Raw genomic sequence first — 14,032 nt, forward strand, 5'->3', positions numbered from 1 at the left:
AGTTTCCTCCTTTAACCAAGCATTGTATTATTTTTTTCGGACAAAATCAAAAATAATATGCTGTATTCGATGTACAATATGCTATAACAAGCTATATATGTGTTTATTTCTTCGATAATCCTTCCCAGCGGTCTGGCACGCATAAAAAGTATCTGTTAAAATGACGGACAATACAAATACCTATTTCATCAAAGGCTTCAGTAGACAAAGTAGTATGCTTACCTTTCCATCGCTACTATGAATCGATTTTTATACATCTTTGGAGAAACGACAGTAGGTAGTTTCCCATGACCTCCCATCAAACCCGACTGTTTAATCATCGATTCAAACTTTTTATCCAGTGTATAAGTTCGAATATAATCTGTAGTGAAATAAACATTTTTGCTAATTTTTTTCCCATTTGAAACATGACAGGAACAGACTACAAACAAGTGCGTTCGTACTTACCAATGATTCCTATTACGAGATTCTTTTCAGTATTTTCCAAACCAACCAATAAAGAGTAGTCCATAACCTCATTGCGCTCCAAAAAACAAGCATCGCGAGTAATTGCTTCTTTTAGTATCGTTTTGCTGTGGGATAATATATATAACGGATTCGTCCAGGACACTACAATCGAAATAAAAAAAAAAGGTTCATTGTAACAATAATGCACCGCAATAATGACATTCGACAAATGCATACTCTGTATAAAATTTTCATCCATTAAAACCCGCTCCGTTCCTGTTTGACGATTGGGATCTACAAGACGATTACGATCCGATCCTTTCAAATCATACTTTTCGTTGATATCTCTACCGCAGAAAAGATTCTCCATTACTAGCACGGCGCTTTCCACAGTCGTATTACTGTTTTTGCCAATAAAGGAAAGATGAGCGAAGTTAGTTTGGTAACAATCCGGTAACCCTTACAATTATAGCATCGTTATACTTACTCTTTTCGTTTGATTGTTATTTTGAAAACCCCGAAAATTTTTGCTAGTAACGTAATGTGCTTCTGTTTAATACAACGTTGCAAGTACTCGAAATAGTTAGGAGCAAAGTTTTCAAATATCGTTAAATCGGTGCGAGACATCTCTTTCAGCACGAACCGATCGTCGACGGTTTTGCTAAATTTAGAACCACTTTTACCACCACGTGCTTCCCAGCGAACGCTTTTGCTGATGGAACGGGCAAACATTTTGCGTAACATTTCCATAGTTTCCAGCGATGATTCGGTTACATCTGATGCTGGAACATTGCTTCCATTACCTCCTGGAGTGAGCCCGATAGTGTTTCCGGGTGCAGAATTCGAAAAACTTCCAGAAACTCGATGTACTGTACCTACCACTGATGGGCGTTGCAGTATCTGACAACGCAGTAAATCAAATTCTTTCGCAAAGTAAATTTTGCATACAAAGTTACAGTTCGTGTCCTGTTTAAAAAAATATTAAAACTTTACATTACTTGGACCTATAACGTACAGATTCACCAACTTTTTTAATTTCTAGCTTTAAAATACCTGGAAATGAATTTCGCTGTGTGCAGTATTTTTATATTTCTTATCTTGTTCATTTTTAACGTGAACCGTAGAAGTCGACTCCTCACCATCTGCAGTGGAGCTGCATTATAAAGACAAATTTATCTATAACGTACATTACATTCTATACCTATTGAACTTACCTTACAGAAGTGGACTTGCGCTTCATGTTTGGACTGTTCTCGGTGGCTCCGATTGTAGTAATACCACCGCTTCCTCCACTGTTCATAGCATCCAACATCTTGCGATACTCCTGTGACATTAGGCTATACGCAATGCAAGATCCTAAATCTAATTCATTCACAACAATTGGAAAAAGGCCTGCTTTCAAGCAATGATGTTCATGGGCAGGCAATGGAGAGCTTAAAATGTGTGTGTGATCGTTCGTCGAAAGCAGTTGGCTCAAAAGCGTCTTCACTGTTTTCTTCTCATTTACACTATCTCGCACAGGCTGTTTCTCCTCACCAACGTTGTGAGTCACTCTATCCTCTTCTGCATCAGCTATCAATTCCTGTTCAAGTTTATCTCCGGCACCAAGCAAAGAATTTTCCAACGGTACTGAATCTCCATCGGTAGTAATTGCATCCAATCCCTGTTGATGATCGGTGGATCTTGAAAGGTCTAAATCTTCCGTCACAATTGTACCATTGTCGATAGCTGCCAAGCCGCTGTTATTGCCAGTGTCCGCCACTGGCGTCGTCTTGGGTACTTGAGCGCTTTTTGTCTGAGAAATGATTTCGTGAAGTTTCGGTTCCCATTCCTCAATTGCTTCCGCTAACGTATGTTTCAGCGTCACTATCGCATCATCAATCATTTCCACCGAAAGTACGTCTTCAGTCAGCAACTTCTGGACTTTCTCGATCCGTTGTTTGAATGAAACTTGATCCTGGTTAGCTTTCTTCTTCAACTTCGCGAATGTATCTGTATCCGCTGAGAGTTCCGCCAGTTTCTCCAAGATTTTTACAAACACGTCGTAGCCCATGATAGCAAGAGTTTTCATTTCATCCGTACGCTGGTCCGTAATATTACGCTGATTTCCTGCAACCGTAGGCATCACGAGTGATATTGACATCGCCGGTAGAACAATTTCCCACACTTCAATTGCTGTGTATCGAAAGCTTGCCACGATACCTTTGTAAGAAAAGTTCTGTTCAAAATCGCGATGTAACGAATGCCGGCATACCATTTCTTCTCCATCGCCGTCGCCTTCAGACATTATTCCTTCACAATTCCGTTTCTTGTAGGCATGTCCATGGAAACGTAGCTCGAGAAATTTAGCAAACGAATAACACCATGTGTCGTGCGACATAGGCGCTGGTTTGGAATATTCATTGCAAATAGTACATTTGGAGGATATCAATATTGTGCCTGTATCCATTTTTGTCAAATCCTCTGCCAGTTTCACTTGAATGCAGCCACCTGAATGGACGTACCGGCGTACATGATCCATCATTGGTAAATTACACGATTTGCATATGTACGAACTGCGAAAGCAGTAGTGCTCGAGGAACAGACCCAACATTATGTCGTTTTGTCCGTAGAATTGCATATCCAAGTAAGAAGGTTGCGCACAGAATGTAGAAGGAACATTTTCATTGTAGTTGAAGCTACAGAAAAGTACTGGCAATCGTTGATGGTTTTCGATGTCCAACGCATCACGATAAACTAGCTCCTCGAGAGATCGTTGAGCTATAGTAGTAAGACGTCTTTTGCGGGAAGATGCTTTTTTCACTGTAAAAATAACCGAATTTACAGCACATTCTGCAGCCTGTTTAAACATTTAGGCTTGTAAGGCAAAAGTGGTATACTTACTCATGGCAATTTTAGGATAGCGACCTCCACAGGCACGAAAACTGGCCAGGATCGTTTGCATTTCTTTGCTGTCCACCGAAGTAGTGATTTTGTGCATCACAAATGGGTGCACTGGTAACAGTTGCTTTTCTTCGTCTTCTTTAACTCCTGTACCTACTCCCACTCCAACGCTGCTTTCTCCTTGTGTTGCCGAAAATCTATCTCCACTCAAACCCCCCGTCCCGGTAACACTCCATTGTTTGGAATAATAAAGCTCCTCAGGAAAATGTTGCCGAAGAGCACATTTACGCCCGCTATCTGTTTCGAGGAAGGGTAATGGAAAACCCACAAATGGACTAATTGATAATATTGTGGAGCTTAACGCAGATCGGAATCGATTATCGTTCGGAGTTTCTGCTGCCAGCTCAAAAGAAGTATCATCTTCGTCGACATTCTCTCCAGTTCCGTCTTCTGAAGGTCCTAACGCTCCAGAACGCAGAGGATCGGTCCAATCTCCCACATTTTCTCGATTGGTTGCAGTTCCTGCCACTGTGCGAACTATCTTTGCAGCATGCTCGCCTGAAACCGCAGTGAAGTTCTGGGTAGCCGGAGGAGGATCTGATGGACTGGATTCTTTCGAATCGAATATACTTGCTCGTGGCGTCGGGGGCATAGCATACACATCGCACAAGTACGATAATTCAAAGCGCCAATTGTGACGAGCCAAAAGCAGGAGCGAGGCGATCTTTTTTATTTTAGCCAACTCACTTCGCTTTGCTCCACGCAAAAGAACGCAGCAACCTCTTGGACTGTGTTGCTTTTCTAGGCACATTAATGTTTTGGAAGAACCTGAAAGTATAAAAACAAACAAAAAAAAATAAACAACAACAAAAAATTATCAATCCATTCAAATTATAAAATTTTATATATTTTATGTTAAACGAATAATAATAAACTCGTTTAACATAAAATATGTAAAAAACACAAATATTATCCATCATTAAATACATAAAATAGTCTTCGTTAAGTATGGTAGATTGGTAACTTTAAATAACATACCTTGATCATCGTAGAATGTTTGTATCCTAAATCGATCGCATATACCCAGCTTCGGTTGTCCAACGTTCGAGTCAATGCAACTGATAATATCGCAATCGAGGAACCGAGCAATCCTTTCTAACACGCATAATTTCACATCCAATACTAATGTTATCCCACTATTCCGCAACATATCCTGGGCAATACCAGCTACATTTTTGTGAACCAATACAATATTCGGCCCAAGACTGATGATTTTTGATACCTTGTTACGCAGGTAGTCCCGTTCTTGTAGCATAAGTGTGTCGAAGCTAACAAATTTTCCCTCCACACGTTGATATGCAATCGCACACTGTAAAAGTAATATTCTTGGTTTATCAACCTTTTGCGACATTTCTTTATGGGCAACATTCTTTGAAAAAACGACTCCTCCTAATATTTGCGATTCGTTTCGTTCACCGCCTGGTACTTTCTTAAAGTAAACATAGTTCCGTATGTCCATCGCATCTGTCCCGTAAGCAGCATCCAGACGCATAGTATTGGCAACACGTGCTACTATCGGAATTAGGGTTTTGCTCCATGAAGGATCGAGATTCTGCGCACGCAGCAGTTGATTTACAAGCAGTTCTTCGTGTTCGCAAAAAACTTTAAGTAGAGCTTTAGCACCAGTCGATATCAGATACGAACTATCCATTACGGAATCTTTTAGATTTATACTGCTCAATGTAGTGTTTCCACCAATTCCGCTACCCACACCTTCTTCGCTGTCAACGGATAACTGATCATCGTTTCCAGAGCGCATTAACACAGAACTCGATTTGAAATTTAACTCCAAGTGATAAGCTCCTCCACCTCCACTGGAACCAGTACCACCTCCCGAGCGGTCCTGTAGTACGGCTAGCTTATACACGGTGTTCTCGCTAAACTCGATTGTTGATGTAGCACTATCTTCTTCATCCTCAGTAGATTCACTTTTGCCGACCCGGTTTAGCTGTTGCTGTTGATCGGTTTGTCCAAGAACAACATTTGCCTCCACATCTCCTACATTTTCGGTCCTCATTTCACTGATTGCGATCAAAAATCCAGCATCAATCATTGCATTAAGAATGGCGACAGCTTGCATATTGTTAGACGATTTTTGCTTGCTGAAGAGAAAATCAATCAAATCATGTCCCCGGTTGTACAACGGTAATGAGCGGCACATTTCGTCGTACAGCGTTTTAAGAGAGTTCGATTGTTGAAGAATAGATTTACGATCGGCCGATGATATACCAGACCCCGCACTAGCTGCAAAGCGTTCCTCTTGGTACCCCACAGATATTTTTCTCCTATTTCGTCCACTGACCGGTGCGGATGGGCCTCCAGCGTCCGCTCCATTGCCTCCTGATGGTTGTAGAGTTGACAACTTTTGAACCAGATCATCTTGTAAAGCCTTCAAGTCTGGCTTTAACTCGTCTGCAATACCTGACGACTTCAGATACGTAAGGACTACCTTGGAGCAGTAGTTGCACACGCGTAGATCATCCGAGCAATTTATGATCTTTCCTGTGACGACTTGATTGCAGCATTTAGTGCAGAATATTTGGCCACAAAGGCGACAATGATGTTTGCGACGGAACGTGGAAAATTTTACCGAGCAATCATAGCATTCGATAGAAGTGGAGTCAGGCATCCAGAATTTTGGTAGATCGGTGTTTTTGTAGCTTCGTGTTGTCTACAATAAAGCAAGGAACAATTTATTAGCGCTCAATACGATCACATTTTTGCTAGCTAGCTAATTACATTCGGTTTCTGCGAGATTAAGTTGCTTAGTCGACGAAGAACGCTCGAAGTCGTTCGCTCTCCCGAAGACGATTGCACCATAGAAGTTGTTTGCTCAGCATCATTGTAAAAATTACTTAAAATTTTGATAGGTGCAGCGCTTGAGCTGACTGTGACATTAGATTGGTTAGCGTTCGAAGCCTTCTTACGCTGATTAATATCTGACAATTCCTTTTCGTCTCCTGGTTCTTCAAAAAGTACCCCCACAGCATTTGATGATTCATCGCTAGATCGAGTGTTATTGGTAAGTCTATTAACTAGTTTCGAAAATATAGTTTCTTGCTCTTCTTCGAACGTCCGAGCGAACTCGGTCAGTATTGTAGGGGAATGTAAATGTCTATTCATCATAATGAAAATGTTAGGTGATAAAACAGAGTTGTTTTACTATTTCTAGTTTTGTAGTGTGACGGTTCCGAAATTATTGATTGAAATTGCATCCAAGTTGTGTTAAACACCTGGAAAATTAACTTGTTCTGTGACTGATAGATCCGGAGCCAGCGAGGCGAGGGCCAAGTCAGTCCATTTTTGTTCTTGTTCTTTCAGCGTCATATGCGAATCGCCATTATCCGCCTCGGGATCTGGCAATTTATCACAAGGCACTTGAATGTGGTCGAAAGGTAACTCGTCGGCGATCCACTCGTTATCCACTAAATCAACCAGACGACCATCGTATGGTGGCTAAGAGTGTAAGACGATTATCATAAGTTTTGCATCACTTTTCTCTCGAACACTTGCGCTGGATTTTTTACGTAAAACATGAGCTTACCTCACTATCCATTAGAATGTCTTACAAAATTGCATAAAACTGCACCGAATGGAATATGTAGTATGTGCAAACGCCCAACAGCTGATCTAATTTCTTCAAACACAAAGCGAAAATCAGCTAAATAAAGATAACGCCAGGCTATACTGTTTTTGCTGTTGTAATTTCCTGTGTTGATTATTTGAAAGCTGTCATGAAATATCAAGATATCTATAACACATGATGTACGTTAGTTTTAGCACACCATATTTAATTTGACTACATCAATAAAATAAACAAACTAATACAAAGAAATTTGTTAACTATTTACTTCAGGATTTTATTTTTTGAATAAAGAAAATCAGATGTTAAGAATATACAGATCTTGGGTAGAGAACAGATGGCCACAGTTAAGCATGTATGGATGCACCTTCGATATGTTATGTGCCGGTAATGTTTTGTTTTGATCCTGTGACACTCTAAACATTAGAAAATATTTGCATTTTGTAATATGTAGTGTAGATACAATCGTTGCTTCTCGAAGTTACCAGGCAGATAGATAACGTTAATGGAAAGTTAAAAGAAAAAAGATTTGATCCGTAAATTGCCAGTAGCAATTTCTTGCAAGAAGAAATACTATACTTTGCAATACTTTTACTTTGAATCTAAACCATGGTAACAGTGAGCATGAAATTAGGTATAACGTTCCAAAATACATTACGAAAGTGTTCTACTAATTGCCTTATTTCGAGGAGGTTAGTCGGTAAAATAACCTAATCCGAGTGAATCTTGTAGAGAAATTTGTACAGTATTGACATTGTTACAGAAATTTTTCATCAAAAATCCCGGTGGTTCTTGGAATCGAAACTAGCTGCGATGACACAGGAGCTGCTATAGTTTCAGGAGATGGCAAGGTCCTGGGAGAATATATCCATTCTCAACAGAGCAGCCACTTAAAGTAAGCATATAGTCCAGAAATTTTATAGCGTTAGTTCAACGGTCCCATTTTTCTACAGATTTGGTGGAATCATTCCACCCGTGGCACAAAATTTTCACCGTGAAAATATCGAACATGTCGTAGAAAAAACGTTTCAACTAGCTAATATGACCCCAAAGGATATTGATGCAATAGCCGTTACGAATCGTCCTGGTTTGTAAAAAAAAGCTGTAATTTCAAATTACTTTTAGCTACTGATAATTATGATTTTTTTCTAGGTCTGCCGCTTAGTTTATTGGTTGGTACGAGATATGCAAAACACATTGGCCGTACATATGACAAACCTCTGATTCCTATTCATCATATGCAAGCTCATGCGTTAATGGCGCGAATGAGTGCTACTATTCCGTATCCTTTCCTTTGTTTGCTCGTAAGCGGCGGTCACTCATTATTGGTTGTAGTTGAAAATACCGCAAAGTTCAAAATATTGGGAGAAACTTTGGATGATGCCCCAGGCGAAGCTTTGGACAAAATTGCACGTCGACTAAAGCTGCGTAATTTATTCGAATACACTGAAATATCTGGAGGACACGCGATTGAATTAGCGGCGCGTGCAGCCCCGACACTTACGACTGCTTATGAGTTCCCGCTTCCATTATCAAAGTATCGTGATTGCCAATTCAGCTTTGCCGGCTTGAAAAATACGGCTACGAGGCACATACTTGAGCGAGAATCGACCCTTGGTTTGTGACGTTGAGAGATAAAAATGAAACCAGCATATTATAAATAATATTTCTTTCGAAACAGATCTTGCTCCCGACGAGTTGTTGCCTGACTATGAAGCGTTTTGTGCTTGTTTCCTCAAGGGAGTCACACGTCATATGCTCCATCGAACACAGCGTGCAATAGAATTCTGCGAGCGGCGGAATTTGTTGTCGAACTTAGAGCGACGCCTGGTAATTTCTGGAGGAGTTGCTTGCAATGACGTTATCTTTCACGCGTTGAGCGCGATGGCAAAACAGTTTGGCTACAGCACTTTTCGGCCTCCGAAGAAATATTGCACAGATAATGGCACGATGATAGCTTGGAATGGCGTGGAGAAGCTTATCGGCAAGGATACGGCCGAAATGACAAAGGATTACGCAGTAATTGATATAAGTGGCAAATGTCCGATAGGTGAAAGTTTAATCAATGATGTAAAAGAAGCAAACATAGCCTGTAAATGGGCTAAGGTAGAAATATTTGCTCAATAAAAGCACGAATGTTGTGTGTTAATAGCATAATATACGTTTAATAGCTTTAGAAAATGGATCAATAAAATGAAAATTGTGCGATCAACGATTGACGCGACGTTTGTATTTCTTTATCTTTAATTCTCGCGTTTATTCGTCTCTAGGTTATGAATCGTACCATAGTGCATTTCGAAGAGCTTTAAGCTTCTTTGGCCAACTCGAGCTCAACAAGCGTTTCTAGTTTGGTTCACTGCGCAGCAATCTTGCTATGATAGCCCCAGAAATAGGGGAAATCAAAGCTTATTCTCAGGATTGGTGATCCGATGCGATAGCGGCTGTGAGAAAAGAGTGACAGAGAGAGAGAAAGAGTATCCACGGGACTGATCACGATGGTAAAAGCTCAACACGACGGCTGCCAACACGTTTGAAGATGCCCCGCCAGAGCATAGGGATAGGTAGGTGTGCGTGTGCTTTGGTGTAGTGTTCGTACTGGCCGGGCCCACCGAGAGCCAGAGCTAGCAGGACAGAAAAAGCTACATTCGATCGATTCCCACAAACCCGTATCGCCCTCACGATCAAACAGGTGAATAGATTCGAAGAGCGTGGTCATCTGAGTCGCGCTAGTCGTTTGTGTCGCCATCATCACGCCCAGACGCTCCAGACGTATGACGTGTGCTAGAGTGCGGTGAAGAAAAGTTTAGTAACGAACAAATTACGTCGATATCTCACGGTTCCCGCACGGGACCAATCAACTAGAGAAAACTAGTAAATAGTCCGTTTGCGATCAGTTTGTAACTGTGCGGGCTAGCGGTTTATAGGCGAACAGTGACGTGAAATTCGTGATCGTGTTCTGTACGGTCGAAATTACGATCGATAAAGCAGTAGCAACAGAGCAGTACTACCTTGTGCGGCAGTGGCAGTTTCTGTGCTCTTGTGACAGGGCTGATTTCCCTTTGCGCTCGGCACGGTAAAGGCGATCGGTGCTTGCGCGACGCTAGCGGTCAAACTAAATGTGCTACGTATGCAGTTTCTTGAGCATTGGTCCGCTGTCCGGTGCGATCGGTGAGACGGAGACGGAAAGGCGTACGGATGCGTAGTGAAATCGTGTCCAGAACGGAACGGAAACAACGTAATCGTAAGCCAGTGTGTTTTGACGATCATTTCGACGTAGGGAAAGCGGAAAAGTTACCCAACTTATCGCAAGAGGAGAGCTGGTGGATTCTGGATTCCGCCTTGACATGCCGTACATGTGAGTGCTAGTTTATGTGTGCTTATGATTGAGTGTGGCTGTGTGTAGGTGTGCACTATTGTCTTTATCAATATGAAAATCAATCTCCAATGTAAGTCATGTCTGGTGCAGAGTAATTTCCACCGAATTTGCATGGAACCAAAACCTAATTTGCGTTTTAGCAATTTTTCAACGATAACGACAAATTACAACAGCTAGGATTTTCCTCCCAGCATAAAACCAGCAACACTTTCGACAAATGAAGTTTTAACGCATAGAAGAAAATAAAACATATGCCTGAGCCTAGCAGCCTGTGAGCCAAAACAAGTGACGTGACAAATTCTTGTATAATCTACCTTCTCTAACACTTATACAGCCACACGCGTCCATCTTTTAACGGGGGCTGAAACGGTATGCATGATGCTGCCCGTATGCTGCTGCGTGTGACGCGTACGAGCTTACGAAGTTAGTTTCCTTTTTCCACCTCATCCTCTGTTGTGAGGTTTCTTTCTCGCTCTCTCTCTCCCCCTCGTTTTTCCTTTATTTCTCGTACGCGCCCCTCCCGATCATTCCACCGTCTTGCTTGCTCTAACCACCTGGATGTACCTGGCCGATCCCGCGATCATTCCCATCGGTGGTCTTTCACCGCTTGTTGGCGTATGGACACTTACACACGCTTTTCCACACACACACACACACGCGCGCGCGAGAGAGCAAAGAAGTGGAGGAAAGGTAGAAAAAAAAAGATTGCTGTAAGCGGCGGCACTCCCAGCAGCGGGATGTGCTTTTTCCCTTCCAAAGCACCGCCACCATCCACACGCTACGAAGCAGCACACATAAACAGAATGGAATTCCATTGAAGAAATTGTTTCGTGTCTTGTGCCACTTTTGCGCCACTCGGCCCGAAAGGCTAGCCTAGGCACTAGCAAGGTGTTGTGTGTGCTGCCGTAGCTTTGAACCGATGGAATGTTGCTGCTGGATGATGGAATGATCGAAGGTGGAACGGCTTTCGTGCCAAACGTTTGATAGTAGCTCCACTGATAGGAGCTTTTTGAGTAATGTCCTGTTTTAAGCCTTGACGGACAGGTTCTGCGCTTTCGAGGGCCGAATTTGGTGACGGTTGCAAGGGACACACCGCAAGGAAGGGGCGCACGTGGAATGCTACGGCCCCACCCGAATCCGTCACGTAGAAAGGCCTTCGATCGAACGATTTCTTCATCGTCGCAGTCGATAGACTTGCGCGAGTGAGCAAGCGACGAACCCCGGGCACGGTACCTTACATTTTGTCGTGCACGCAAATCGCGCGACTACACTGGGACTAGAACTAAGTAGGCGCAGCCACAACAGGTTGGCACCGTTTTTTTGTGATGTGTTTGGCAATCGCGGCGGGGATCATTGGAATGCAATAAATTAAGCTGCCATAAAATATGTGCGTCTTAAATGGGACAGAACGGTGAGACCGATTGCGTGGAATGGATTTCATCAGTTCTGACGGAGAATGGATTTTGTTGCACGCATTCGGTTGCTCGGTTGCTCGTTTGCTGAAAACAGTAATGTATGTGAGGCACCACGCAAGCTTGGGCCAAATTTTCGAATGCTTTTGGTCGCACTAGATAAGCTCAAGCTGAGCCACAGCCCGGTGCTAATTTCTCACATTTCAACAACGTGCAGCATTTCCCAACCACGATGCTAATGTGCTCCCCAGTAGAAAGCTACCTCGCTCCTGAAGCGATGTCAATCGGTACTTAATAATTGTTTCCACAAACGTCCGAGACACTTCCTTCCCTGCCCTTTGGCTGTGTAACTTTCTGAAGCACCGTTTCGTTCCAGCGTTTCGGGCACGCGCTTATCGCGAACTTACACACGTGCCTGCTCGGTGAAATCATACACCAGTTTTGGGAAGACTTTCATTCCCATGCCCAACGATCAATATGCAAATACTCCTCTCGCTGCCGGCCGCTGTGCATAAACACACGGCTGACCTAGACCGTGGCGAAAGTTCCCGCCTGTGACTCGCTGGCCATGGGCCGTGCATACATTAGCAAACGGTGCAGGTGGATAAAACTGGAAACATCGTGACACAAAACTGGCCGCACTTGTGTGTTTTTGCCTGTACGTGGCATTCCTCGAGATGTGGTCCCTGCGGGTACAGGCTGAACCATGTCCCAGCCCCCAAAAAGCCCATTCGCACGGGAACTCCGCGCTTAAACAAAAATTCGAAATAAAAACTCGCCACGGCCGTTTGGTGTTCGTTTTTCTTCACGACGAACGTGGTGGTTTTTGGTTTACGTTTACACGTACCGCGCTCGTACGTTTTAGAAATCTCCACTCAGGCGGGAAATTTGGACAAACCCGCTTAGTCCAGGACATTGTCTTCCTCGGGGGCATCGGTATACTATGCAAATGAAAACAAACGTGACCGCCGTGTGGACACTTTCTCCTCATGTGTGAAGCGCCTGAGATCCGATCGAAAACGGTCATATCGAAACCCGGACGAAGATTCCATCGACACTGGGATTCATTTGGTTCGTTTTTTCGTTATCTCCTTTCTCTCTTTCTCTCTCTCTCTCTCTCTCTCTCTCTCTTTCCGTTGGATTGCTTTTTTTCATTGAGACTTGAATTAACTGGCTCACCCATTCGTGCGTCACGGCCAAGGTTTGAATTGGAGCGGACGGATGGAATGTTATGCATTTTGATGGTGTTGGGGGATGGATGAGGAGCTGGTAGAAGTGGGGGTTTGGTATTATTTTTTCTGGTGTTTTATTTTATATTTTTCACGGTACCGTTTATACTTTTCCGTCCGGTACGTTACGTCCTTGAACTCGCTCGCATCGACACACAATAGTACAGATGCATGTGGTGCTGTTGTAAAGGGAACACCAGGTTTTTGCTGTGACCGTCGATCGTTACGGGAGAAACACGGATAAAGCCGCCGAATGACACGCATCAGAATAATGCTTGTCAATTGTGCAGAGAGCCGTAAAGCGTTTTGCTTTCAGGGGCACTATACTGGACGTTTTGACGGTGCCGGCGAAGGTACCCTTGTATTTTTACGAGCGGATATCGCAATAAATTGGGCTAACGTGTTAACATCCGATCGGATTGCTCTACTAACTTACGATAAGAGCAAGGCTGCCAGAAAAGGACTGTTTCAAGGATACGCCAAGAGAGCTACAAGTGACACATATAAGCGATAGTTATTGATCCCGTTTATCTCTCAAAATTAATTTCAATCGTCTGGTTGTGGCGAAACAAACCTGAAAGCTCAACCTTACAATCATCAGAACCATAAAAAATGTAAACCCTAGGTAAAAAGTGTATGGTAGCCTAGGAAACAAAAATTCTTCATTCGAAAAACCATGCACTTTTAACAAAAATAGAAGTAACATTGTACAAAGTAAAGGCTAAATCCCCTAACTTCTATCACCGGCAGTAGAGAAACACAATACATCCGTGTTACAAAACGGTCGACCGTAAACGCGATAATAAAACCCATTTCAATGTTTTATTTATCAGCGCGATAGAGAAATTATCTAATTATCGTCTTCAAATACTTTTGCCGTTTTCCGGCGGTATAGTGGCAGAGGGGCCAGATATCTTCACACACCACTACCTGTGCCCGCAATCGGGGCTTTAACCGATGGTTCATTTCGAGCGGCAGCCGGTGAAACAGTTAAATAACAATTGCATCGAGCAGCTTCTCAAACAGCACGCCACCGACATTG

At 42.9% G+C, this 14,032-nt stretch overlaps 3 protein-coding genes across 3 annotated transcripts; 1 reads left to right on the plus strand and 2 right to left on the minus strand.

The window, feature by feature from the left end:
- Positions 1-65: 65 nt before the first annotated feature.
- Positions 66-6,513, minus strand: LOC128723157 (putative 1-phosphatidylinositol 3-phosphate 5-kinase). Its single transcript, XM_053816872.1, has 10 exons — positions 6,130-6,513; positions 4,369-6,061; positions 3,331-4,158; positions 1,662-3,249; positions 1,501-1,600; positions 935-1,413; positions 685-848; positions 448-609; positions 223-361; positions 66-152 (listed from the first exon to the last, which is right to left on the minus strand). The coding sequence occupies exons 1-10, from the start codon at positions 6,511-6,513 to the stop codon at positions 104-106; spliced, it is 5,586 nt and encodes a 1,861-aa protein (XP_053672847.1). The 3' UTR covers positions 66-103.
- Positions 6,514-6,615: 102 nt separating this feature from the next.
- LOC128726785 (anaphase-promoting complex subunit 13) lies at positions 6,616-7,029 on the minus strand. Its single transcript, XM_053820613.1, has 2 exons — positions 6,935-7,029; positions 6,616-6,846 (listed from the first exon to the last, which is right to left on the minus strand). Exons 1-2 carry the CDS (start codon positions 6,944-6,946, stop codon positions 6,616-6,618), a joined length of 243 nt encoding a protein of 80 aa, XP_053676588.1. The 5' UTR covers positions 6,947-7,029.
- A 553-nt stretch (positions 7,030-7,582) lies between these two features.
- LOC128724220 (probable tRNA N6-adenosine threonylcarbamoyltransferase, mitochondrial) lies at positions 7,583-9,845 on the plus strand. The gene is made up of 6 exons (XM_053817986.1): positions 7,583-7,665; positions 7,737-7,868; positions 7,927-8,060; positions 8,126-8,590; positions 8,655-9,087; positions 9,809-9,845. Exons 1-6 carry the CDS (start codon positions 7,583-7,585, stop codon positions 9,843-9,845), a joined length of 1,284 nt encoding a protein of 427 aa, XP_053673961.1.
- The last annotated feature ends 4,187 nt before the right edge of the window (positions 9,846-14,032 follow it).

Source organism: Anopheles nili, chromosome 3 (assembly GCF_943737925.1).
Source record: "Anopheles nili chromosome 3, idAnoNiliSN_F5_01, whole genome shotgun sequence".
Classification (NCBI taxonomy): Eukaryota; Metazoa; Arthropoda; class Insecta; order Diptera; family Culicidae; genus Anopheles; species Anopheles nili.